General features: G+C 63.6%; 1 protein-coding gene across 1 annotated transcript in view; it reads right to left on the bottom strand.

The window, feature by feature from the left end:
- Window positions 1-25,379, bottom strand: part of Sptbn5 (spectrin beta, non-erythrocytic 5) — a 33,961-nt gene that overhangs the window by 1,494 nt on the left and 7,088 nt on the right. Inside the window, exons 8-59 of the mRNA XM_070005688.1 lie at window positions 25,037-25,269; window positions 24,398-24,554; window positions 24,099-24,299; window positions 23,704-23,976; window positions 22,660-22,777; window positions 21,469-21,578; window positions 21,242-21,385; window positions 20,015-20,167; window positions 19,618-19,748; window positions 19,182-19,409; window positions 18,643-18,930; window positions 18,000-18,240; window positions 17,727-17,866; window positions 17,472-17,571; window positions 16,933-17,103; window positions 16,076-16,240; window positions 15,540-15,754; window positions 15,131-15,317; window positions 14,717-14,917; window positions 14,476-14,592; window positions 13,194-13,351; window positions 12,686-12,821; window positions 12,428-12,555; window positions 11,989-12,103; window positions 11,775-11,891; window positions 11,441-11,620; window positions 10,515-10,718; window positions 10,267-10,408; window positions 9,819-9,919; window positions 9,489-9,656; window positions 9,032-9,181; window positions 8,740-8,928; window positions 8,546-8,635; window positions 7,673-7,788; window positions 7,464-7,578; window positions 6,852-6,965; window positions 6,580-6,701; window positions 6,188-6,350; window positions 5,871-6,059; window positions 5,684-5,755; window positions 5,050-5,222; window positions 4,417-4,507; window positions 4,176-4,322; window positions 3,553-3,690; window positions 3,242-3,477; window positions 2,919-3,105; window positions 2,549-2,761; window positions 1,863-2,059; window positions 1,564-1,768; window positions 1,217-1,411; window positions 491-640; window positions 96-313 (exon numbers count right to left, since the gene is read on the bottom strand). Coding sequence (XP_069861789.1) covers window positions 96-313; window positions 491-640; window positions 1,217-1,411; window positions 1,564-1,768; window positions 1,863-2,059; window positions 2,549-2,761; window positions 2,919-3,105; window positions 3,242-3,477; window positions 3,553-3,690; window positions 4,176-4,322; window positions 4,417-4,507; window positions 5,050-5,222; window positions 5,684-5,755; window positions 5,871-6,059; window positions 6,188-6,350; window positions 6,580-6,701; window positions 6,852-6,965; window positions 7,464-7,578; window positions 7,673-7,788; window positions 8,546-8,635; window positions 8,740-8,928; window positions 9,032-9,181; window positions 9,489-9,656; window positions 9,819-9,919; window positions 10,267-10,408; window positions 10,515-10,718; window positions 11,441-11,620; window positions 11,775-11,891; window positions 11,989-12,103; window positions 12,428-12,555; window positions 12,686-12,821; window positions 13,194-13,351; window positions 14,476-14,592; window positions 14,717-14,917; window positions 15,131-15,317; window positions 15,540-15,754; window positions 16,076-16,240; window positions 16,933-17,103; window positions 17,472-17,571; window positions 17,727-17,866; window positions 18,000-18,240; window positions 18,643-18,930; window positions 19,182-19,409; window positions 19,618-19,748; window positions 20,015-20,167; window positions 21,242-21,385; window positions 21,469-21,578; window positions 22,660-22,777; window positions 23,704-23,976; window positions 24,099-24,299; window positions 24,398-24,554; window positions 25,037-25,269 — 8,492 coding nt within the window. The remainder of the gene's footprint in view (window positions 1-95; window positions 314-490; window positions 641-1,216; window positions 1,412-1,563; window positions 1,769-1,862; window positions 2,060-2,548; window positions 2,762-2,918; window positions 3,106-3,241; window positions 3,478-3,552; window positions 3,691-4,175; window positions 4,323-4,416; window positions 4,508-5,049; window positions 5,223-5,683; window positions 5,756-5,870; window positions 6,060-6,187; window positions 6,351-6,579; window positions 6,702-6,851; window positions 6,966-7,463; window positions 7,579-7,672; window positions 7,789-8,545; window positions 8,636-8,739; window positions 8,929-9,031; window positions 9,182-9,488; window positions 9,657-9,818; window positions 9,920-10,266; window positions 10,409-10,514; window positions 10,719-11,440; window positions 11,621-11,774; window positions 11,892-11,988; window positions 12,104-12,427; window positions 12,556-12,685; window positions 12,822-13,193; window positions 13,352-14,475; window positions 14,593-14,716; window positions 14,918-15,130; window positions 15,318-15,539; window positions 15,755-16,075; window positions 16,241-16,932; window positions 17,104-17,471; window positions 17,572-17,726; window positions 17,867-17,999; window positions 18,241-18,642; window positions 18,931-19,181; window positions 19,410-19,617; window positions 19,749-20,014; window positions 20,168-21,241; window positions 21,386-21,468; window positions 21,579-22,659; window positions 22,778-23,703; window positions 23,977-24,098; window positions 24,300-24,397; window positions 24,555-25,036; window positions 25,270-25,379) is intronic.

Below are 25,379 nucleotides of genomic sequence, written 5' to 3' on the forward strand. Positions count from 1 at the left end.
TGCGGGGCGGGGAAGGACGAAGCTGCTGGGCAGGGGTGCAGAGCAGCTGGGGGTGCCCGGGACGGCCCCATCACCCTGACCCGACCACCACCTACAGCAGCTCCTGGCAGCGTGTGAGGAAGGCCTGGCCCTGGGCCGCCTGCTCCAGCTGCCAGTCCCACTCCCGGGCCTCGGCCTGCAGGGAGGCCCAGGCGCCCTGCAGCGTGGCCAGCCGCGTGGTCAGCCCGTCCTGGGCGGTGGGGTGCCTCTGGCCCAGGCGGCGGGCGACCATCTGGATCCGCGCCACCTCCTTTCCGATAGCCTCCAGTTCCCTCTGTCCCGGGACACAAGGTAACTCCTGTGACCCCATGCCCGGGCCCAAGACCCTGGGCCCGGAGGGGAGAGGGCTGGGATTCTGGGGGGCGCCAAGCAGCCCCCAGATGCAAGGCCTTGGTCTATGGCCTTTAGCGGGCCTGGTACGGATGGGGGCGAGCCCAAAGCAAGGCCGCACCTGCAGGCGCCGCTGCCGCTGCCGCTGCGGGCCGGGCTGCAGGCCTCGGCCGCGGGTGGGCTCCAGCTGGGCGCGCTTCTCCTGCACCCAGCCCTGCAGCTCGCATGCGGCCTGCTCCAAGCCACGCACCTCACGCGCTGCAGCCAGGCTCTGGAAGGGAGAGAGGACCGCGGCGCTCCGCTCCGCCACTGCCTTGGGGCTCAGACTCCTCCTTACGGAGGACGGGCTCCCGGCCCTGGGTTCAGAACCTCTCCCGGCTCTGGCTCCGAGTGGTGGTGAGCCATGTCGGGGGTGGCGCCCGGTGGTGAGGGGCGCTCAGGGCCCCGCTCCTGAGAGGCCAGTGGAGCCCCTTGCCCTCTGGGGGACCGCTCCCCCACTCCCGGGGAGCAGTTGGCCTCTTGGGGTCTGGGTGGGTGGGCCCTGTAGGCAGCACTTCTGGGGAGCTCTGGAGACCGCCCCCCCCCACCCCCCGCGCGCTGCAGGTCTGACTGCCCCGGGCTGGGGTCCGGACAGCTCTGCAGTGAGGCTGAGTGAAAGGGGAAGGGGGGGAAGGGAAGGGGGGAAGGAGGGCCCGGGAGGAAGGGCTAAAGGTGGAGCGGGGTGGGGTGATGTGTCTCCGGCGGCTCAGCCGAGGGCTGGAGGGCTGAGAGGGAGGCTTCCATCCTCTCGCTGCTGAGCTGGACGCAGCCCTGCCCCGCCCCGCCCCGCCCTTCCCTGGACCTCTACCTGGGTGCGGGCTTCCAGTGCCTGCTCCAGCCTCTCCCAAGCGGCCTGGATACTGCTCTTCTGGGCTTGAATCTGGGGGTCGCACCTTGATATTCCTTGTTCCAGGGGGGCCGCCAGCTCCCACAGGGCCTGCAGCTTGGCCTGCCCCAGGCTCCGGACCTCGCTTCTGAAAGCTTCAAACTTCTCTTGCAGCACCTGCAGGGCCGCGGGGCAGGAGGCCAGAGTGGCTGCCAGAGCCCAGAGCTCTGCTCGAGAGGGGCCCTGCATCCTGCACCCCTGGAGATGACCTCACAGCATCCCGGACCTTGTCCCTGTGTGGGAAGCCACCCAGGCCCACGGGGCCTCACCTGGACGCCGTCCAGGTCTTGCCCACAGTCCTGGGACTCCGCAACAGCCAGCGTGGTGGTGAGCCAGGCATCGAGCAGCAGCGTCTCCCGCTGCAGCCGGTGTCGCTGCAGCTGCTCCCTCAGGCCCCGGCCCCGACCCTCCGCTCTCCGGAGCAGCCGCTCGTGGGCCCCTGTCACCGCCTGGAGCTGGGCCTGCACCCGGGGGCTGCAGCACAGAAGATGGCCTGGCCCCAAGCCCTTCCTCCATGTGCTGGGCTAGCCTCAGCCAGCTCCGGGGGATACCCTTGGCTCCAGCCTACCTGTCTGGGTTCTGTCTGCTCTCCAGGAGGGCAGCTGTCTGCCGCAGCTGCTCCATGTGCTGGCTGAACCCCTCCAGGTCTCTCTTGATGGCCTCCAGCCGCCGCAGAAGGGCCTGTGTGGCTTCGGCGTGCCGGCCCATGTCCTCACTGTCCAGAGCACAGCTCCGCTCCGCCAGCCACGACCCCGCCTCCAGGAGCTGGGGCACAGGACAGCACGGCCCTGTGCTCCTTTCCCACCCCCCGGGCGCAGATTGCCATGTAGACCTCGGACTCGGAGCCTCCTCAGCTCCCCGAGCCTGTGCACGTCCCCGCAGCAGGGCCCGCGATCCCGAAGGGCCGCGAGCTCAAGCGGGTTTCAATATGAAGCTCCAGATGTTTGGTTTTTCCTCCATGCAAAATAAACCCCTCTTTCTTGTTCTGAGGCATGGCTTTTCTTTTCATCATGTAGGACAATCAAACCTCATCCTAGTCCCTGTCCTACGCTGTTCTTAGTGCTCGCCCTTCCTTTGCAGTTCAAACAAGCGATTCTGGCCAGCTAAGAACTTGCTTAGAAGAAACAGAAAAACAGAATGACCTTGCGGCTTGCTTTCTGGACAGTCTGCCTAGCAAGGACAGACAGGAGGCCGGGAACCCCAGCACCCACAAGCCAGCCCTCCCCCCCTCCCCCACCCCACCCCCAGTCCCACCTCTGTCAGGAACTGCTGGGCCTCGCGGGCCTGCTGCAGCATCAGCCTCCGCCGCGAGGTCGCCGCCCGCAGCTGCGCCGTGGCCTCCTCCAGCTGCTGCACACGCGCGGCCACCTCCATGGCGGCGAAGTGCCCGGCCTGCAGGAGCTTGCGCCCTGTGCCCACCACGGCCTGGCTCAGCGCCTCGTGGCTGCTCATTTCACACTCCAGGTTCTGCTCAGGGAGAACCCCGGGGCCCTGAGTTGGGTCTGCCGCTCACGGCGCCCCCTGCCCTGGCTCCCAGGAATTCAAGGGACTTCCAAAGCCTCCAGCGCCTGCCCCCCCCTCCCCCCCCTGCAGCCGGGAGCCCCAACCCCCCAGTGCGGCCAACCTGGTGCTTCTCCTGCAGGTGCTGGACGGCGCTCAGGCTCTGGCCAGTGTCTTGGGTGGTGGCCAGGGGCAGCTTCTCCCGCACCCAGGCCAGCTCCTCATCGGCGTCCCTGAGGAACTGCAGGAGGAGGTCCTGGGCCTCCAGCTGGGTCCTGCGCTCCTGCAGAGCCTCTTGGAGGTTCTGGAACCTGCCATAGTGGAGGGGCTGTGATGCCACCCTAAGTCCCTACTGTAGGCGGGAGGGAGGCTGGGAGCTGAGGCAGGGGTGCAGGGGGGGCAGGGGTGGAGGGGGCAGGCAGCTTGCTGCAGCCAGGGCAGATCTACCTCTGCAGCAGCTGCCGGGCCCGCTCCTCGGTGGCTCCATCCAGGCGGTGGTCTTCCCCCACCAGGGCCTGGGCCTGCCCCGCCCGCCTGGCCAAGGCCGCCTCCAGCTCCTCCTGGGCCCGCAGGAGCTCCTCCACTTCGGGCAGGTCCCGGCCTCTGACTGGGGCCCTCAGCTCCGCTTCCACTGGCTCCAGCCAGCACTCCAGTTCCTCCACGCTCTGCTGCAGGTGCAGGGCCTGGGGCAGGGCGGGAGTGAGCGCCAGGGGAGAGCCTGGAGCCCGTGCGCCTGTCCCTGGCCGCCGCGGCCTCACCTTGCGTGCCTCCTGTAGCTGGGCCTCCTTCCTCTGGCAGCTGGCTTGCAGCTCCCCCCACAGCTCCGCGAGCTCCTGCAGCCGCTCCCTGACCGCCTCAGGGGCCGCGCAGCCGCCCTGCAGCAGCCTCCGCCCCTCCTGCGCCCAAGGCCCACGTTAGGCTCAGGGCTGCTGGCACCAGGGTGCGTGCCCGCTCCAGAGACCGCCCCGCAGCTGCGGCAATCTTGAGAGCAAGTTTCTAAATCTCCATGTGCCTCTTTCTCCTCCTCCACATAACGAAGACGCTAATGATTATGTGTTCAATGCCATAAGCACATGGGGTGCTGAGCAGAGTGCTTAGTAACCAAAGGGAGTCAGCCCGGGCCGCCTGGCTTGGCAGGTGGAGAGGGAACGTGAAGTTGGCCAGTCACCCACAGGACTGCTGCCTGTGAGCGCAGCCTGTGGTCATGCAAAAGGCTCTGCCTTTGGAGAGGGGATGCAGGAAGCAGCCGCACATCCCGCCTCTGCCAGCACGGAGCCCGCACGGAAGGCACAGGCTGGGCCGTCAGCCCTCGTCGCTGTGCAGTGCGGTGCCAGCCCCGGGCTCTGTGCCCCTCCCAGCCCTCAGCCCCGCAGGGCCTCACCGTCTGCAGCTCCTGTTGCAGGTGGGCGCTGGCATCCAGCTCGGCCTGCAGATGCTGCTGCTTCCCCAGCTGCGCCGGCAGCGTGGCAGGGTCCTGCCCCCCCTCCTCCAGTGCTACCAGGCTCTTCTCCCTCAGCCACGCGGCCACCTGAGCACACAGGAAGCGTCCGCTCTGCTCCCTCCAACTCTGGTGCCCTGGAGGGAAGCCCCCCCACCAACGCTCCCACCCCACGCAGGGGAACCTCGTCGCAGTCCTGCAGGAAGGTCTGCAGCCGCCTCAGCTCCTCCAACCAGAGGCCCTGAGTCCTCGCTCGCTCCATGAGTGCTTCTTTCCTGCAGAAGGAGGGGCTCATGGCCAGGCTCACCCCTGGGACATGGAGGAGTGTGGAGCGCCTAGCCCTGCACCAGAAACAATGACTTCCACCCCTCTGTGTGAGTGCCAGGTAGAGGCTGAATTGGGGCACAGCTCCCCGAGCTGCCTAGACAGAGATCCTGTGCGCATTCCCATGCAGATGGGTTGCTGTGCGCAGCACCCACGATCGCTCTTCGAGCCGTGGCACTGATTTTTTTCTCTTTTGGCCTGGAACTATGATTGTCCTATCTCTGCCTCTGAACTAGCTGGAATTACAGGCATGAGCCACCTGACCTGGCTTGTTCCCCCAAAGTCTTACATCGATCCCCAGAATGTGACCGCATCTAGAGACAGGTCTGTAAAGAGGTAACTAAGGTAAAATGGGGTCACCGGAGGGGTCGGGATTTGGGCATCTTGTAAGATGTCCCCAGAGGGACAGCCATGGAGGGACACAGGAGGAGGCCACCACCCTCCACCCAAGGGACGTAACTGTTAGTGCTTGCCACCCCAGAGCCATCCACACCTCAGAAGCACCGCCTGGCATCTGGCCAAGGTGCTGTGGGCCTCCGGGTGTCCATCCTGGTGCAGGCCGCGGGCAGCGGCCTCCAGAGCAGTCATGTTTTCCTCCTGGGCTCGCAGGCCCTCCTCCAGCCGCCTGTGCCTCCACACAAGCGTCTCCAAGTTGGCCAAGGGGTCCTAGTAGGAGGGAGAAGCCAATGCTGATCATGGGGCTGCGCCCCTGCCCCCAAACCCTCCCCCACAACCCAACTGCCTGGCCCAAACCTGAGCCCCGCGGGCTGCTTCTGACTCTGGGAGAGTGACATTTATGTGTGAGCCTCGTGTCAATTCCCACATGCTCCCCACCCCTGGTGAGACCGTGTGAGCCCCTAGTTCTGGGTGGGATGCCCTTGAGCTCTGCTCAGCTCGTACACGAGAGACGGGGGCAGCGACCTCCTCGTGCAGGGCGAGGAGGGCAGAGGCAAGGAGGGCAGAGGCGAGGAGGGCGCCGGGTGTGATCCCTGCTCACTCACTCCCCGCTGTCTAGGCCCCAGGGTCTCCCGTGTGGCCTGAGCCGGGCATGGGGGGGGCAGCTGCTGGGAGATGATGTGCTCAGGGCAGGGGAGGTGTCCCGAGGCTGGCCCCCTCCTGGCCCCTACCCCAAGTCCCTCGGTGGCATTTTCCTCGCTGCGCAGCCAGCGCTCCACCTTCTCCACAGAACGCAGGAACAGCTGCAGGGGTGAGGCGGGGCGAGCTCAGCGCAGGGGTGACGCTTCTGCCTCCAGCGAAGCATCCCCTCTGGCTCTGGCGTTGCCCCGGGGCTCTGGGCGGTGGGGGGATGCAAACCTGCAGCGCCAGGGCCTGCTGCAGCTGCAGCTCGCGCTCCTGCCAGGCTCCCTGCACACTGCTCAGCTCCTGCTCTAAGGCAGCCAGGGCCTGGCGAATGCCAGCGGCCAGGGGGTGTCCGGTGGTCAGCAGTCGCTGCCCGGTGCTTCGGACCACGTTGGCGCCGTCCATGTGAACCCCCAGCTCCACCTGCAGCAGGGCTGCGCTCAGATCCCGGCAATGGTTGGGGGACCGAAGAGAATAAAGGAGGGCAGGAGACAGAAAAGACGGGGACAGGTGGGGGCAAGTGGAGAGGGGCCCCGCCCCTCGCTGCTCACCTTGCATTCCCGGTGCTCCTCCAGCATGCGCAGTGCTCCCTCAGGGCTGCAGGGGGCGCCCTGAGCGCTCATGTCGGCCCACAGCTCCCGGAACCACACCTGCAGCGCCTGCACAGACGCCTGGAACTTCTGAGCTTGGTGCTGGGCCTCCAGGGACTCCCTCCTGGTCACAGGGCTCATCAGCTAGTCCCCGGGCCACCAAGTCCTTGTCCCGGGGCACTAGCCCCCCACCCTCCCCCCGGGGTCACCTCCAGGCCCTTCATCCCTCAACCCCTCCACCCCCGGGCCAGGTGCCGGGAATTCATGGTTACATGGCTGACTCTTGGGGGGAAACAAGTGTAGGATGCAGGGCGCAGATGGGTGGGTGAGGGGACGAGGCCGAGTGCTCCTACCGCTTCCAGACCTCGCTGCGGAGCCGCCGCCAGCCGCCCATCAGCTCCTGCTGCTTGCGGCTGAGGCTCTGGGCCGCCACGCAGCTCCTCCCGCAGAGGCGACCCACTCTGTCCTGCAGGGACTGCCCGGAAGACGGGGTCAGAGGCCTCCAGGCCCCCCAGGGAGGCCCTGGTAATGGGAAACCCCGGCGCCCAGCGTCCTGAAGCTCCTCCCCCAGTGCCAAGGGCTGCCCATGGAGATGCCCGGGCCGGCGTCCACCCCAGCCGCGCACCTCCACCTGCGCCTGCATGAGTTCCACCTCCTGCTCCAGCGTCTCCTGCGTCCCCAGCAGCCTCTGCGCACGCTCCGCATCCGCCTCGCACACCAGGGCCTGGACGGCGGCTGCCTGCGGGCCGGGGCTCAGCTGCAGCCGCCAGCACGGGGAGGCCCAGCACTCCCTTGGCCCCCGCGTGGAAAGCAACCACCCGCGTGGACCCCTCTCTGTGGAGGAAGACTGAGGAGGGCCTTGGTGTTTCAGCACTGTGTGCCACGCTTCCAGAAGAAAGCAGAGGGCCTGGCTGCTGTGTGGGCTCGGGGGAGGACGCCGTCCGCGCGGGGCTCCACTTCTGCCTCGGGTAGCTCTGCCTCACCGGCCTGTGCTGTGCCGACGCCACCCCGAGGCAAATCCTGCCGTGGGGTCCGGCCTGGCTGCCGCCTCTGCGCTCTCAGGACAGGGGAGACACGGGGGGGGGGGGGGGGGCGCAGCCTGCAAGCTGTGTCAGCTGCCGATGTCTCAGGAGAGTCGGGGAGACCCAACGGGGCCTGAGCCCCAGCTCGTGAGCAGAGGTGACCTGCTGGTGGCAGTCCCGGGATACGCACGCGCAGGGGACCCCTCGCCACTTACTTTTTCCCCAATCCTCTCCATGACCCCGTCCAGTTCCCGGGACAGGGCGTGCATCTCCAGGGCGCCTTCCAGCTGCTGCTGGTACTGACGCAGGTTACCATGGAAACTGGTCCACCTAGCCCCAGAAGGGTGGCTGTGAACCTGGGAGTTGGGGGCCGGGGGGGCTCTGCCTCTCCCGGCCCCATTGCCCTGCCCGGTTGGGGACTGGCCTGTCGCTGAGCTGCCGCTGCCTCTGGCACACGATCCTCACTTCCTCGGGGTCCCGGTTCCCGAGCTGCAGCGACAAGTCCTCGATGCGCCTTGTGTACGCGTGGCCCGCTGTGCGCTGCGGGGAAAGGGTGCACGTGAAGGCCGTGGCCAGGCCAGGTCTCAGCCCCTCCTGCTGGAGCAGCTGTGAACCCTCTGCGAGTGGGGATGGAGGCCGAATTTAGCACGGAAGCCTTTCACCCAAATCACCCACACTTATCACCTGGCCACATATGGTCCCCAAATTTCTGTTCTCTGTACCAAGATGAGATATGGGAATTTATGCCTTGTGGACTCTGGGCCTGGGCGCTGTCCCTGTGCTCTTCAGCTCAAGGCAAGCACTCTACCACTTGAGCCACAGTGCCACTTCTGGTTTTCAGGTGGCTTATTGGAGATAAGAGTCTCACAGACTTTCCAGCCCAGGCTGGCTTTGAACTGTGATCCTCAGATCTCAGCCTTCTGAGTAGCTAGGATGACAGGCGTGAGCCGCTGGCACCCAGCAAGAGGCAGCTTTCTAAGAAGCTTTTAAATAGGCACACAGGAAACTGCAAAAGTAGTGCAGAAGCCTGCACGCACAGCGACATCTACCATAGCCAAGCGCGACAGTGAAGCCAGCCCAGCAGACAGGCTGGGCGTCTCCGGAGCTTCCCCGCAGCCACGAAGACCAGCACGCACCTGCCCCGAGCTCGGAGCAAGGCGCCATTCCCATAGCAGAGCACAGAAATCAGGGCTCTGGCAGCCTAAGCTGTGGGCGGTAAAGCGGCTGGGCCCGCCCTGCTCTGCAGTGAGCACGTGGCCGCTGAGTGGATTTCCCGAGGGCTCCTCACCCTGGCCACCACGGCCTCCTGGAGTTGATGAAGCCGCCTGCAGAGCTGCAGGCAGTGCTCGGGGTCCCGGCCCAGGTCTCGGACGTTCACCATCGCCTCCTGTGCAGGCCCAGGAAAGGAGGGGGTTGCTCGGAGCGCTGGCCAGGGTGCAGCTTCCTTCCCCATCTCCCTGCCCCCCGCCCCCCGCCCAGCTAGACTCCCACCTTCTCCTGGATCCAGGCCTCTGCAAGCTCTACTTGGTGCAGGAACTCTAGAAACTTCCGCTTGTCTTCCAGCTGCTGGTCCCTGCGGGCCACTGCCTGCCCCAGCTTCTCCCAGAGCTGCCGCAGGGCCTGCAGCTGCCGGCTCGGGTCGCCTGGAGGCTCACGCAGCGCCAGGACAGCCTCGCCCTGCTGGAAGCCGGCCGGAGCCTCGTCCATCCCTCCCGGGCCATCCTCAAGCCCGCACAGATTGCAGGCCAAGTGGGGGGCGCGGCGGGGGTGGGGCTGGGATTACCTGGACCACTGAGGTGAGGACTTGCGCGTGCGCCTCCACCTCAGCCTTGAAGGCCTGGTGCCGCCGCCAGTGCGTGCCATGGGCTCTCAGGTGCTCTGGGGGATGCCATTCGCCCAGCCGCTGCACTCGCTCCGTGATCCACTCCTCGGCCTGGGGGACACACCGCCCAGCGCTGCCCCAGCCCGGCCGTGCCCCCCCACCCCGGGGGCAGGACAGGAAGGGCCCAGTCGGGCACAGGAAGTGGAGGGGCTGGGGTCTTGCGGGGGGGGGGTCTCCTCCTCCTGGGCCCCGGGTCTTGCTAGTGCCCAGGAAACATATGGGGTCCACAGCACTGGCTGGACGCAGCCGTTCATCTCTGCAGACCCTGGTCTCACTCATGAGTGGTGGTGTCAAAGTGAGGGTGGGGGTGGGGGTGAGGGTGGGGGCCGGGGGAGGGGAGGGGGAGGGCGCCCCTGACCTGGCTGGCAGCGCTGGTGAAGGCGGCCAGCAGCCGCGCCTCGTGCAGGGCCGCCCCGCGCCGTGCCGCCCACTCCCGCACCAGGGCCCCGCGCTCCAGCACGGCGTGAAGCGCGCGCTGCCCCCGCGGGCCCCGCAGCGCCTCCAGCTGCTCCCGCAGAGCCGCCACCTGTGGGGCAGAGACTCAGCCTCAGCTCCCGCTCCTCCACCAGCTTGGCCTCTCCCTCCGCCCGCACGCCAGGGAGCCAGAACTGCGGGACACCACAGAGCCGAACACCCTGTGCCCCCCACCCCAGTGCCGACCACGCCCCGGACCCCCTGAGCCCATCACCTTCTCATCTTGGGCGGCGAACACCTTCTGGAAGATTCCATGCTTGTGGATCAGCCACTCCACCTCTTCCACTGAGCTCCCGAGGGCACTGGATTTCAGGGCTGCCTGAAAAGTTAGAGGCCACCGTGGCTGCCCCCATCCGCACCCCCAAGCACTGCTGAGGCATCTGGGGGAAGCGAGAGGCTTGGGGTGGGGCTGGAGGAACAGGGGGTTCAGTGACATGGTGGCCTCTTCACGACGTAGGGGGTAGTGCCAGCCTCTGGCCGGGTCCCCGGGGGCTGTGGAGTAGGGGGCAGAGGCTGTGGGCCTGGTCTGAGGGTTGGTAGACACACAGGGAGCTGTGTGCTGGCCTCTGCGCCCCATGTGCCAAAGACCAAAAGGGAGGAGGGGAGGAAGCCCAGGAGAGGGGCAGGCAGCTGGGTTTGGGGTGCGGTAGGGTGCCGGGGACCTGCCTCTTGGGCCGTCAGGATCTTCTCCAGGCGGCTGCACTGCTGGAGAAGTTGCTGCTCCCGCAGCGCAGCCCGCAGCCGCTCCCGCTCCTGCACCCAGGCCTCATGCTCATCCTGCAGGGTGCGCAGCCCGGCCTGAACCTGGGGATGGGCACATGGGGTTCCAGGAGTGGTGTGGCGCCGAGATGGGAATGATTGAGGAGAGCCAGGGGGCCATGCAGGGCGGACGCCGGGAGAGGAACCCCACCTCCTCGGTGGGCGCCCCCGCAGCCAGCAGTGCCTGCTGGCCCAGCTGGGTGGCCTGCTGCCGAAGGGCCTCCCGGGCCTGCAGTTCCGCCTGAAGCCACTGGAGGGCGCTAAGGCTGGGTGGGGCAGGGCGGGGCTCCGGGGATTCGTCCTCCATCTGCAGCTCTCCGCGCAGGCTGGCCGCCCAGGAGATGTAGTCCTGCACCTGATCCCAGGAGAACACGGGGAGCTGGGTGAGGCTGGGCTGCTGGCGGGGACCCTGGGACTGCAGGACAACTGAGCACATGCACACATCAAGCCTCCCAGCTGCCCGGGGCAGGGATGCCGGCGAGGAGCCCAGGTCTGCAAACCCTGCCCCTGTCAGACCCTCCCCGAGGCGCCTGCGCCCGGCCCCAGCAGCTTTCAGTGGAGCAGACGCAAGCGGCCATGCTTCGCCTTGCTCAGAGGAACAAGGTAGTGGCAGCAAGTACATGACAAGAGTTCTGTCTGGTCCACTGTCCTGCTCCACGCTGGGGTCAGGGGCCAGGCCCACATCCCCTGCAGCTGGGCTTGACAGCCAGAGGACTGCCATGGCGTCCCTGCTCCGCCTCGCACACAGGGCTGCTCACAGATGTTAGACAGATGCTGCCGGAACCAGAGGCTAGTCTAGAACACGTGGGTCTCTGTGTTCTAGACCCATTTCTAGGCTGTTCTCACTCCTCAGTGCTGAAACCCCTCACACCCCACAGATGCTGACCCAAACTTGGGGAGCCCCTGCTAGGCCACGCCCCCTGGGATCAGCCTCTGAGCAGCCACAGTGACATCCAAGGTGGAGGGGGGGGTCCATGCTCTTCCCCTTCCTGTCTACACTTTTCCCTCCTGGAGGAGCCTCATCAGTGCATGCGCCTGGAGGACACCCACAATGCCCACCGCGGAAGGAGCCCTCACCGCCGTGTGGAAATGGAGCAGGAGGTGCGCGCGCTCCAGCTGGGCCCGGCGCGCCTGCACGCGCTGCCGTAAGGCGTCCCAAGCCTGCATCACCGCCTGCCGCCCCTGCTGCACAGCACGGGCCCCGGGCCCCAGGCCCCGCTTCTGCACCCTGCCTCCAGCCTTCAGCAGAGCCTGCAGCTGCAAGGAAGGAGAGAGAGGAAGAGGCTGGGGGCGAACCCCTCAAGCTGTGCTCAGCCCGCCTTGGGCTACGCCCTGCACCGTGGCCGCGCAGGAGGAGAATCTGGGCGGGCAGGCGGCCAGGCCAGAGGGCCCCGTGTGCCCAGCTGCTCACCTGCTGTTCCCGCTCCCCGAGCTCCCGCTCCAGCTCCTCGAGCTGCCGCAGCTGGGCCTCCAGACCCCGCAGGTCCTGGGCCACGTCGTCATCGCAGGGCATGCTGGAGGCGGCGTCCTGATTCAGGAGACGGCCAAAGGTCAGGGCTGGAGGGTGACAACAGCATCGGGGCAGACCCTCTTCTAGAAAGGTACCCCGTCCCCAAGGCGCTCACCTGGATCTGGGTGAGGGCTTCCTGAAGATCCCTGTGTAGGCCGAGGGTGGTCTGGGCCTCTCGGAGCAGGCGGCCGTGGGCCTGGGTCAGCTCCCACAGCTCCGACCACAAGGCCCTGCATGGGGAGGACGGGGTGGGGGAGGGGGGAGACCAGCCATTCACCAGCTCCCCACTCCCCTTCCTCCGGGGTCCCGTCAGCCCCCTCCCTTCCCTGCTCAGTCTGCTCCTTTGCTCTTGCTCCTGTTTCTCTGATCTTGCTGCGATCAGAAACGCCTTGAGCACAGAGGCTCCATTCGCTCTCCTTGCTCCCACCCTGCTTTCCTCGCATCACAGCTTGCATCCTGTGGTGGCTCAGTTTCCCTAGGAGCAGCCCCAGGCAGCGCCCAGTGGCCCTCGGACCACGGCTCTCCCCGCCCAGCCCCTGCCGCCCGGCACTCACTGCAGCTCCTGCTGCGTCTGGCGGGTGCGGGGCTCGGGCAGAGCCTCCGCCCACTGCCGGCAGGAGGCCACGCGCCGGCCGCCCACCTCCACCTGGCACTGAAACTTGGCAAACTCGGTGCAGAGGTGCTGAGAAGGGAAAGGGGGGCACTGGCTTCGAGCAGGCCGCGTGGGAGGCGCCCCAGCAGCCCTCCCCCATCTGCCTCCGCGTGTCCCCCCCCCTGCTCCCCCCCTGCTCCCCCCCGCCCCTGCCTCTTACCTGCAACCGCTCGGGGTCCTCTGCCAGGCTCTCCCCTGCCCTGACCACCTGCTTCTGACTGTCTAGCCAGCCCTGCAGATCCGCCGCTTCGCTCATGAACTCGTGAAATCTCAGGGTCCCCTCAAGCTCCAGGCCCCTGCAGCGACAGCCAGTAGGTCCCCAGAGATGAGTTCTCGCCCCCTGGCACAGCTGGCCAGTCTCTAGGGGCTGATCTGAAGGATGGGGTTGTTCGTAGCTTTTGTCGAAGTCTGGGACTCAGGATTCAGCAGACACAGGAAGGCAACGAGGAGCCGGGGGTGGGGGGTGTGGAGGAGTGGGGGGGTGGGAGGGGCCAGCAGCGGGGCCGGGCTCCTGCCCAGTGGGTCTTCACTGAAGAATTTGTGGAAAGATGCAAATAACACGCAGGGAAGACCCAGCCTCCCGATGCGATGTCTACGGGCACAGTATGGGACAGCCAGCTGTGGCTGGGCCCTTGTATCCTGATGACAGGGGTCACAATGTCCCTCACCGGGTGGCAGCCAACTCCTGGAGATTCCGTAGCTGCTCCCAGAGCCTCTTCTGCATGGTGCCCAGCTGCTCAGAGGCCTCGGGGCCAGCCAGGCCCTGGGCACTCTGCTCCAGTTCCAGCATGGAACTCCAGCGCAGACCAAGCTCCTCCTGCAACACCTGCCAACGTAAGACACATGCCAGGCTCAGACTGAGACCCTTCACCTCTTCCCCATCCACCAACCGTGCAGCCTCTGTACCTGTCCACCCCCCACCCATCCACGTGTAGCACGTCTACTCATCATCTCCCCTCAACTCACTCTTCTATGCGCTCATCCACCTGCCCCCCCTCCTTCACCCACCTGCCCAGAACTGTTGGTGGGCTTTTTTTTTTTCCGGTCATGGGGCCTGAACTCTGGGCCTGGGCGCTCTTCCTCAGCTTTTCAGCTCAAGGCTAGCGCTCTACCACTTGAGCCACAGCACCACTTCCGGCTTTTTCTGCTTACGTGGTGCTGAGGAATTGAACCCAGGGCCTCAAGCATGCAAGGCCAGCGCTCTACCACTGAGCCACCTTCCCAGCCCCATGTGGGCTTATTTTGTGACAAATTAGAGACATGGTCTTTGCCCTCAGAGGGCTTATTATTATTATTATTATTATTATTTGGTTGTATGGCTTGAGCTCAGGCCTGGGTGCTGCTCCTGAGCTCTTTTGCTCTACCACTTTGAGCCACAGCTCCACTTCCTGTTTTTTGTTTTTGTTTTCTGGTAGTTAACTGGAGATGAAAGTGTGGTAGACTTTCCTGCCGGGGATGGCTTTGAACTGCAATTCTCAGATCCCAGCCTGAGTAGCTAAGATTACAGGCATGAGCCACTAGTGCCAGGCTCATTATTGATCAAGAATGAAGGCTGGGAAGTCTGGCCCAAGGAAGGGAGGGCATAGAAGGCCTTATATGAGACCTGGCATTGAAGTGAAGAGAGGGACAGGCTTACGCTAAGCTAAGAGATAGACAGCCTTGAGGCAACTTAAGTTGCCTGGGGCTCAGAGGCCCTCACGGGGGCTGCGGAGAGGCTTGTCCCCTGTGGGGGACACGAAGGCCATCAGACATGACCTTTACGGATGGTTCACTGAGCTGCTCAGTCTCAGGAGCGGGTGGGTGGTGGGTTTGGTCTGATGGAGTCCTCAGGAAGAAAGAGCAGGCAGGCTCTGTGCCTCTGAGAAGCAGGATGAGACAAACTTTGTCCTTAGGGCCACCAGCACCCACGTCCACCCCAACGTTCACCCAGGTGGTGCCCGGGTACCATACCTGGTGTTTCCAAATCAGCCTGCAGGTGGCGCTGGCATCTGTGCCGTAGTCCTGACTGCTCAGCAGCGGCCGCGCCTCCTCCACCCAGCCCTCCAGCTCTGACATGTGCAGAAAGCGCTGCAAGAAGCGTGCGTGGCCACCTCAGTGACTTGGCCTGACAGAACCCTGTCACCTGCTGAGGACATGGTGATCACCACACCCTGGCAACCCCAGCCCCTTGCCGACCCTGCTGTCTGCCTACCTGCTGGCAGGCGGCGGCCCGCTGCAGGCAGTGGCCTTGAGCCTCACATGCCTGCTCCAGCTCTCTCCAGCGGCCTTCCAGCTTCAGGCACTGCTCCGTGACGTGCTGGGCGTGGGGGTGTCCGGGGGCTCCGAGGCTCTGGCCGAAGCCCAGGACCCGGTGCACCTGCCCCCGGTGCGCTGTCACCTCGGCCCGCAGCACCTGCCACGCAACAGGGTGACCGGAAGCGGCCTCGTGGTTAGCCATGGAGCATATGTGCCAGAGCTACAACCCTCGCCCCGGCTAAGAGTAGCTGGGGCAAAGATGTGGAAATGGAGACACACAGGAAGAGGGACTCAGGGGCCAGGACAACCTGAATAGCAGCAGATCTGGGGGTATGACATTGGGGTGCTGGGGGGAAGAGCAGGCTAGCACCTTGTGTTTACGTTGAAGGCTGTGGGCACCTTCCCAGCCCTGGCTGCAGCTGGCGGGGCTGGCGCTGGCCAGGTGCTCGGCCACCCAGGTGAGCTCCAGGCGGCTGAGCTGGTGGAAGTGGTGCAGCTGCACCGCGGCCTGCAGCTGCAGGCGCCGGGCGGCCAGACGGCCCTGCAGGGACTGGAACCTGCGCGGACGGAGAAGAGAGGGGAGGGTGGGAAGACAGCAAGGACAAAGTCCTGGTCCCTTCCTCACCCCGGCCAAGGACCCAGGCAGGGAACAGAGGAAGCGCCTCCAGCCTGCTCAGCCTGCCTCGATGCCCTCTGACCTCCTTGGCCTTCCCAAGGTGCCACCACCTGGGCCCTCAGGTTGACACAGGGGCAGGGACGTATGACGGTCGGACAGATACCTCTCGTGGCACTTCCGGGTCTCTTCCAGGATGGACTGTGAGCTGACCTCAGCATGGGCCTGGGACATGAGGGCCTCCATCTTGCTGGCCAGCACTTGGTTCTTGTTGTCTAGTTGCTGGTGCCGTTTCTGCAGACTCCGGCTGGCACACAGGTCCTGCCCGGTCTCTGCACTCTGCAGGGCCCCCTCCAGCTGCTCCATCTTCTCTGTGACATCCTAAGGAAGGTCATGGGTGGGGGGAGGCTGGTGCATTAGGATCTCCATTAAGGCGGCAGTGATCCCAGCACCCAATTCACCAGGGACGTATTGTTAACCCGCAGTGACCAGCCAGCCCCTGTCTCGTCATGCCTCTCTCTCCAAGGGAATGGAGCTGTGCACCACATGCTGAACACACAGAGCCGTGTCCAGCTGTGGGCAGGAGGCCTCCACAGGCTGTAGGTCTTCATGGGGCTGCTCTAGAAGCAGAACACCCTAATTCTTCCCTGCCTTTCAGTCTGGCCAGCTTCCATCCCCTCTGCCCCCCCGGCCCCCGCAGACCTGCAGGAGCCCCAGGAGCTGTCCCTGCTGCCCGGCCTGCAGCAGCGCATCCCCACGCGCAGCCATCTTGTGGTTCACGTCTTCCCAGTGGTGACTCAAGCCCTCAAGCTGAGTCTGTATGTCCTCCCTGGCATACGGCATACTGCATGACAGCTCTCTCCCAGTCTGTAATGGAGACAAAGAACCGGGACATTGGGGACAAGGAACAAGTACTCTTATTATTATATTTTTTTGGTCAGTCGTGGAGCTTGAACTCTGGACCTGGGCGCTGTCCCTCAGCTCTTCAGCTCAAGATAAGCGCTCTACCACTTGAGCCACAGCACCACTTCCAATTCTCTGGGTGGTTTCTTGGAGATAAGAGTTTCCTGCCCAGGCTGGCTTTGAACCATGATCCTCAGATCTCAGCCTCCTGAGTAGCTAGGATTACAGGTATGAGCTACTGACTCCCGGCCTCTTATTTTTTAATGCCTGGGGCTTGAACTCAGGGCCTGAGCATTGTCCCAGAGCTTCTTCTCCCCACCTCCCCCCCCAGCACCCCCCACCAAAGCTAGCACTCTACTACCTGAGCCAGTACTACTTCCAGCCTTTTCTGTGTATGTGGTACTGAGGAATCAAACCCAGGGCTTCATGCATGCTAGGCAAACACTCTACCACTGAACCACATTCCCTTCATGGGGGAGGCAGAGTGGGGTGAGCAGGCATCAGGGAGAAGCAGGAAGTGCTCTGTTGTGGGGAGGGGCAGGCTCTGGAGCTGCCCCGCGCAGTGGAGGGGGGTGAGGGGACATCAGCGTGTGAAGGGCTTCCTCCGCCGTGCCGCATGAACACTCAGCCTCCCCGACCCTGTCCAGCAACGCCACCTGCTGCAGGCGCTCCACGTGCTGGCGCGTGGCCAGCAGCTCGCTCACAGCCGCTTCATGCCATCTGAGTTTTCGGAGAACGTCACTCGGCCTTTGGGGCTGCCCATCCGCCGCCGCCAGCCCCTTGTCCTCCAGCCACAGCACCAGCTCGGCAATATCCTGCTTCCATCCCTGCAGACAACCACACAGCCTGGGTCCCCGGGCCCTGGGAGAGGCTGGGGCAGGCCTGACCTCTAGAGAGAGGGTTTCAGGGACACCCATGGGGAAAAGACCCAAAGCCAATGCTGGGGTACAAGGGAGGCAGAGCCTGAGGATACTGATCCCCAAATAGGGGCAGAGACATTGCGCCCATATCCCGCCTCCTGCTCTGGGAGATCTGTGCTCCAGGCCAGGCTGGAGCAGCTCTGGGCCTGCACAAAAAACCAGAGCCACTGCCCTAAAGCATGCTGGGAATGGGGTGGGAGGGGCACAGTGAGCTAGGTGAGAGACCTGGACTCTGTCATCAGCTCGGGGTCACCTGTCCCCCGGGAGCCCCTCACCTGTAGCTGCTCCAAAGCCAGCAACCGCTCCCTCCTCTGCTCACTCCTCTCCTGAAGTCGGCTCCACTGCGCCTGTGCACTCTGCAGCTGTTCTCTGACCCTATAGGGAAGGTCGGGGAGAGGGCTGGCTCCTCTCTGCTCGGAGGAGTGCCCCAGCCCCAGGACCGACCCTCTGCCTTCTCCCAACCTGCTCCCCCAGCCTCAAGGCCGCTCCCTGTGCAGTTGGGGAAAGGCAGGACGGAGGGCCAGGCTCACTTGTACCCAGCAGGGTGTGGGCTTTGAACCAGCTTTTCGCCGTACGTCCGTAGGGCCTTCGCCCGAGGTCCCAGGGCGCTCAGGGACCACTCAAGCCTCCGGTGCTGCTGCAGCAGGCGCTGGGCCTCCCTCACATCCTCCTGGGTGCAGAGACCTGAGGTCACTCTAGAGGACGAGGTCAGTACCATCTCACCCTGTCCACATCCATCACAGGGCCTGCTCCGGGGAGCAGGTGAGCGCCCTCTAGTGGTGAGAGCAGAGCGACACTCATACCCCCAGGCTGTCCAGGCACAGGAAGGCATCCAGGCTGGCACAGGTGGCGGTGAAACGATCCACTTCTTTGCCAAACCTCTGCAGCTCCAGAACCTCCTGCAGCCGCTGCTGGCTCTGCTCCCACACGGCCTTCAGCTCCCGGCTGTGCTGGCCCAGGAGCCTCACCACACTGGCCACTTCTTGGGAGTAGGGGGAGTCCATGGTTACCATGGAGGGACTCTGAACTTCCAGCCGCTGCAGCCTGAGACAATGGGCAGGGGTCAAAGCGCAGCGGACTCCCCTCCCCAGCCTTCCTCCCCCCTCACAGCAGAGCTCTGCACTGGGGCCTGAGCTATCCAGGGGGTCTGTATTATCCAGAATGGCAGGGGCAGCCAGACCACAGGGCCTCCATGGGCTCTCCCAAACAGCAGTGGCCATGCCAGGATGGACAGAGCCCCAGAGAACCAGTGTCCCAGGACCCTTCTAGAAGAAGACGGGCATCCTGGCTGAGTGGGCCTGGTACCTCCTATAATCCTGCCCCAAGTACCAGCTAGACATCAGCTTAGGCCACTCCCCTGGCGACCACAATGCTTCCCACCCTCCTACCTCACCCAATCCCCCAGGCTTTGCCTTGATGGTCACCCGCCAGCCCCTCAGGCCAGACCTCTCCTGCCACAGGCACATCTCCTCTCGCAGGGCTCCAAGCGCCTTCAGCAGCCGCTGGGCCGAGCCCGGGTCCCCCGGCTCCTCCTGGCTGCCCAGCCGGGCCTGGAGGCCCTGCGTCCACAGCAGAAGCTGACGGCCGTCCTGCAGGAAGCTCTGCTGCGCCCGAGCCTCCGCCTGGGCCTGGACCCGCCGGGCCATTCGCGCCTGCACCTGCTTCAGCAGCGTCTGCAGCGCCTCCACGTGCTCCCGCAGCGACTGGCACTCTGCAGGGCCCGACTCCGCCACCCTGGGGGGGGCACAGGCCAGGGGACAGCACCGTGGGCCTGTGTCCGTCTGGAAAGTGGCAACAAACTCCAAGCCTGCCCCACCCCTGCGAGGAGCAGCACCAGCATGTGGCGCTTCCGTCCCCTGGCATCTTCCATTGCTGCCCGGCCCTCCCTTCTCCTCCCTCAATTCCTCCCTCCCCGCGTCGCCCCGCTCAGCGCCTCTCACCTCCACCGCCTGCCCACACCAGCACCGTGCCAGGTCCCGTCGGACCTTTGGAGGCTCTGGATCCTCCTCTCCAGTACCAGAATCTTCTGCTGGGTCAGGTGTAGGGCGCCGTGGCTGTCCTCTGTGCATGCTGGCTCCAGCGTCTCCAGCCACAGCATCACGTCTTGCAGCTGGGCACGCATGGGGCCACACTCCTGCAGAAAGCCGCATGCCTCTGCGCAGTGTGCCAGCTGCACACGCCTCTCCTCCTTCAGCGCCTCCAGCTGCCCCCACCTAGGCAGAGGGCACAGGGCCATCTGTGTCACCAGGATCCTCAACATCCAACCTGGGGCCTTTGCCAGGGCCTTGATATGCTGCCAACCTGGCTGTCCCCTGCCCTCTCCTGTCCCCTGGCACTGTCCAACCTCTCCATGGGACATCGCAGGAGGCGCGAGGCCCAGGCCCTGCCCCACCCACCCACCTGTGGCAACCTCATTCTTGCCTCTGGCTCAGGTCCTCCTGCATCTGCTGGATTTTGGCGGCAGCTGCAGGACACCTCTGCTTCAGCTGCGCAGCACAGCCGCTGACCTCAGCCCGGCGGCCCTGGCCCGTGGCAAGGGCAGCGAGGAAGTTCTGGGGAGACGGACACAGGTGGCTGGGAGGTGGGCCTTCCTCTTCCCTTTCCCCAGGGGTGTGAAGGGATGGCGTATTCCACCTGCCTCTGGATGGCCAGGCTTTGGGTCCTTAGCTCCAGAGGGGGCCATAGACCTTGGTTCCCTCCTCAGATAGTTAATATGCAGAATGGAGCAAGGCGGTGAACAGTGGGGGCATGGGGGGATGGAGGGAGGGAGGTGAGAGCACAGCGCCCCAGACCTTCCTGGGAGCCCAGTAATTCGCACCTCATACTTGCGTTGCATGGCCTCCAAGTTGTCGCCCCGGGGGTGCAGTGTTCCCAGCAGGGCCGCCTGCTTCTCTACCCAGGACCGGAGCTCCCCATAGGAGCTGCAGAAGCCGAACATGGCCACTGCCTCCTCCAGCTGGGTCCTGCGGCGCTGTGGAGAGGGGCTGGCGTGAGCGCCTCTGGCGCTGCAGGATGCTCCCTGTTCTGCTGTCCACGCCAGGCCCCAGCCGGGCCAGGGCCAGAGAAGCCCCTGCTCGGTGTCCTGTCCTTTGACCCAGCAGAAAGAGCTTTATAGCTGGCACACACCCCTCCTGTCACCTCCACAGTCCCCGTGGGCTCGGCTCTGCTCAGCCAGCGGCCCCAGCACCGCCCCCTCCGCTCCCCGCGGCTCCTCGCTCACACCGTTGCTTCAAAAGGCCTTTCCAACCCCCAGGCTAACCTAGGCTCCCCTCTCGTGCTCGTACTCACCACATCCACTGAACACTTGCTGACGGATGCCAGCCACTCAGAGCAGGGAGCATGCCCCACATCGCTCTGCCCCCGGGATCACCACACAGGGCCTCGCCCAGGGAAGCGGCCTGATGATCTGCACCCCCCCCACTTCCCTCTCTGCAGTACAGGAGGCTCACCCTGGGGCATCACACAGTTAGGCAAGTGATGCAATGCTAGGCCATACTGTAACCCTTTTGAGACTGAGCATTGCTGAGCATGCAAGTCTTGAGCTCAAGAGAGCTTCCTAGCCCCGTCTCCTGAATAGCTGAGACGACAACTATGAACATTCGGTTTTGCTTTTTAGGGGTGCTGGGGTTTGGACTCAGGGCCTTGTGCTCGTTAGGAAGGCTACGCCTCCAGCCCTTTATGGACTGTTTTTGAGATAGGGTCTTGCTTCTTGCCTGGGTGTGCCTGAGCTATTATACACTATTTTAAGCTTCCTGATGTAGCTGGAGTGACAGATGTGTGCCCACGAGGACCAAGTTCTATCTGTTGAGATGGATTCTTGTAAACTTTCTGCCAGAGCTGGCTTGGAATCATGGTCCTCCAGATCTCAGCCTCCACAAGAAGCTGGAGTGACCTCCACACCCAGTCACTGGTTAAAAAAGGGTCTTACGTATATGGCTGGGCTGGTTTTGAACTGTGGTCCTACTGGTCCAGCTTCCCAAGTAGCTGGGATTACAGATGTGAGCCACAAACACTAAATGAATGTTTCTTGAGTAAAGAACCTTACCTCTGCCAGGGAGCACAGGCCCTCATAGTCCTGTCTCAAGCGATCCTGTGTCTGGAGTGTGGTGTTAGGGTCAAAGTCAAGGTCAGACTCCACCGGAGGAGCCATCCTATGTCCTCCCCCTGGAAGGCTCAGTGCAGCCACCCCCTGTGCAGATGGAGAACCACGCTTCAGACCCAGGGCCCACCAAGCGGCGGGAACTCTGCCAGGGGGGTGTTAGGGGGTTGTACCTGAGGCTTCTGCTCCCCGCTGTGGCTGATGAGCATCTTTTCCTGACAGTCCACCCGTTCCTCCAGCTTCCAGGTGTCCAGGGCCACCTCTGGGAGCCAGGTGAGGCTCGCTGCAGCGGAAGCACAGGCTGGGGGCTGCTCAGAGACTGCTCCTTCCCATCCAGGGGCTTGCCACATGGACAGGTGAATATAATTGAGGAGTTAGTGTTTCCCTGTGTCCCACCCCATGGGAGGAGCCTTGGGGGCTAGAAAGACAAGGGCTGGACCTTCCCATCCATGGGCTCAGCCTCTCAGGAAGGCAAGGCTTGAAGACCCAGAGTAGGTAGGACACTGTCCAGACAAGCACAGGGTGTGTTATGTAAAGTCAGTACCACAGGTGTCCAGGGTGGGCACGAAGGCCAGGTCAATCTGGGGCACTAGGAGAAGACCCCAATAGGACCTACCAAGGAACAGCAAGATGGCTGTGGGCAAGAGCTGGGCACAGAGAAGTAGGGAAGCCCTGGCTGCTGCCCCTCCTTGGGGATGGATGAGCACCTCATCCCTTTTTTTTTTTTTTGCTGGTGGTGGGCTTGAACTCTGGGCCTGGGCACTGTCTCTCAGCTCTTCAGCTCAAGGCCAGCGCCCTACCACTTGAGCCACAGCACCACTTCCAGCTTTTTCTGCTTATGTGGTGCTAAGGAATCGAACCCAGGGCCTCATGCATGCAAGGCAAGTGCTCTACCACTGAGCCACTTTCCCAGCCCCCCCTTTTTTATTCAGTCATGTGGCTTGAACTCTGGCCTGGGCGCTGTTCCTGAGCTCTTCAGCTCAAGGCAAGTGCTCTACCACTTGAGCCACAGTGCCATTTCTGGTTTTCTGGTGGTTTATTGGAGATAAGTGTCTCATGGACTTTCTTGCCCAGACTGGCTTTGAACTGCAATCCTCAGATCTCAGCCTTCTGAGTAGCTAGGATTACAGGCGTGAGCCACTGTCACCCAGCCCTCATCTTTTTGTGCCTCAAGGCCTTGTGCTTGCTAGGCAGGCATTCTACCACTTGAGCCATGTCCCGAACCTAGTGCCTTTTTCTGCCAAGTCCAAATTGGCCTCCCTTAATTTCTGCCCTGAGCCCTTTCATGCCCCAGAAAGTAAAGTCTCTTTAGCCCTCTCGTTCGTGATGCCTATGGAGACCCCACACAGGACTTGACCTTGTACCTCTGGAGGCCTGGGCGCTCAAGCGCTGGCTGTCTGGTGCTGCTGGCGTGTGGGTCTCCTGCAGGGGTCTCCTAGTTGTGTCTCCATTCATCTTGCCCCAGCCTTCTGAGGGATCTTCCTGTATGGAGGGGCAAAGGCTCTGCTTTAGAGGCTCCCCACCCCCAGTAGAGGGAGCAGTTTTCACCTCCCCACTCAGCATCAGAGGAAGAGCAGGTGTGAAAATGGCAAGGCCTGAGCCCTGGTCTGTGCCAGCATCAGTAGAAGACACATTAGGGTAAAGAAGCTCCCATTCACTCATCCACACGATTACAAAACTGGGAAAGCAGGACACACAGAACAGGAAGTAGCCAGAATAAGCACTTTGTACTAAAAGCATATATGTTACACAATATAGGCATGATTACAGATGCCCACAGGCACACGGGGTGGGGTGGGAACAGCTCTGGACAAGTGCTAGGAGGCCTCTTTGGCAGGGATACTTGTGAATCTTTAGGTAGTAAAGTGGACCTGAGCCTTGGCTACCTGATTTGCAAAGACACATGTCCATCTACTTTCGTTTGTTGTTCTATGTCGCTTAGGTTGACTTCAAACTCACTGTCTTTTTACCTCATCTTCCCCAGTGCTGGGGTTATAGTTGCAATGAGAACCTGTGGCCCTGTGGCCAGGGGCTGAGTACCTGGGCACTCTGGAGATCTGAGGGGGGGGCAAGGGGTAGTGGGGAGGGGGCGTCCCAGGCATGGAGCTCCCTCCTCAGGGAGGCGGGTAGGGGAGCTAAGCTGCAGGGCAAGGCGGCAAGACCGTGGTGTAGCACGCGGCTGCTTCCTAAAGGCAAGGCCGCCACTGCCAAACTTCAAGGGCTGTGTGTGGAGGAATCTGCTCCCTAACGGTGAGCCAAGCCCTGCTGCACTGGGTTCAGGTGGGCAGACAGGACTGCAGTCTTCAGGGCTGGGTGAGCTGAGGACAGGCCGCAGATTTGGGGGACGAGCCACGTAGGTGGATTGTCACCCTCTAGGTGGCTCAGAGGCCCCCGAGCCTGGGACACACATTCGGTCTGGGTTCGTCCGGGTCCGGTCCCGGGGCGCTCACCGTCAGCGATGCCCGGGCTGCGGCCGCCCGCGCCAGCTCATCCAGCCGCTGCAGCTCCGCCGCGAAGGCGCGCACGCCGCGCTCCAGCCGCAGGTGGCGCAGCAACAGGTCCTCAGCCTCTGCCTGGCCGTGCGGGGCCTGCGCTTGGCCTTGCGCCGCCTCTGCCTCCCCCAGCACGGCCCGCTGCTGCTGGAGCAGCCACGAAGCAGCCTCGGCGGCTTCCGCCAGGTACTGAGCGAGGGGGCGTGTCTGAGAACTGGCCCCGCCCCTCATTGCCCCTCCTGCCCAATGAGCAGAGCGGTTTGCATGCCCCACCCCCGCGAGCCCCGCCCACGTGCCCCGCCCACGGCTACCTGAGCCACCTGCAGGGCTGTTTGCAGCCAGGCGCCCCGCCCCGCCGCCCGCGTCCACAGCTGCTCCCAAGCTCGCCGCACGGTCTCCGCCCTCTCCCGGGGATCGGGATTCCTCGTGGGCCCCTGGGTGCTCAGGTGGCGACCCCTTTGCGTGAGGTCCGCACACACGGCCTGGTGGTGGTGCAGCTCCGCTTCCAGGACCTAGCAGAGGGGTGGGGTGACCCACTGAGGGAGGGGAAGGAGAAGGGCTGGGGCTCCAGCCTGCAGCGGCAGGGAGCTCAGGATGACCTGTAGGGCACCTTGTGTTTCTGCAGGGCCACTGCGATCCGGCTGAGGTCCCGGCCCAAGCTTGCTTTCTCCACCAATTGTCTCCTGCAGTTGTGCAACCAGACCTCCTCCTCCTCACAGCGGTGCAGGAACTCTGTCTGCTGCAGGTTCTGCTCCAGCAGCATACGCCTGTAGGACCACAAGAGTCACCCAGGGTGCCTTGAGTTGCTAGGGAAGGGGGTGGTGGTGGTGGAGATTCCTCTACTAGGATCTGATGTGCCCCTTACATCTTTTTCCTGAATGGACTCAGTCTTAAGGCTGAGGGTAGAGGAAGTTGCCAGGTGGTGGTATTTTAGCCTGAGAAGAAAATAATTTGGGTATCTAGAAAGATCCAGAGAAGGTTGGAGGGTGGGTGCTGGTGGCTCATGTCTATAATTCCAGGAACTCAGGAGGCTGAGATCTGAGGATCACAGTTAGAAGCCAGCCCAGGTAAGAAAGTCCATGAGACTCTTATCTCCAATTAACCCCTGGACACTGGAAGTGAAGCCGTGGCTCAAAGTGGTAGAGTGCTAGCCTTGAGCAAAAGAGCTCAGGTACAGTGAGTGCCCCGAGTTCAAGCCCCACAACCAACCAAAAAAAAAAAAGGTTGAAAAGTTGGAGCAGGCGCTTACCGGGTCTTGACGAGAGACACCAGGCTCTGATAGATGTGGTCAAGTGCCTGGGCCTTAGCCTGAAGCATCTCCACACCGGTACCCAGGGAGGAGTCCAGCTTTGAAATCTGATGGGCGAGATGGCTCACATGTGCCCCATAGGCCAAGACCTGTGCCTCTAACAGGTCATGTCTCTGCAGCAGCTCCATTACTTCTGCCAGCTGCTGCCCACAGGCTGTGGAGCTGGCTGCCACCTGCCAAGAAACCAGTAGACATCGTGGCCTCGTGTTGCTGGGAGCATGGCTCCTGTGAACACTGGTGCTGGGGAAAGACTCTCGCGAGACCTTACCCTGGCTTCCTCAGT

The sequence above is a fragment of the Dipodomys merriami genome, unplaced genomic scaffold (genome assembly GCF_024711535.1).
Source record: "Dipodomys merriami isolate MVZ:Mamm:240054 unplaced genomic scaffold, mDipMer1.0.p SCAF_69, whole genome shotgun sequence".
NCBI classification, from domain to species: domain Eukaryota; kingdom Metazoa; phylum Chordata; class Mammalia; order Rodentia; family Heteromyidae; genus Dipodomys; species Dipodomys merriami.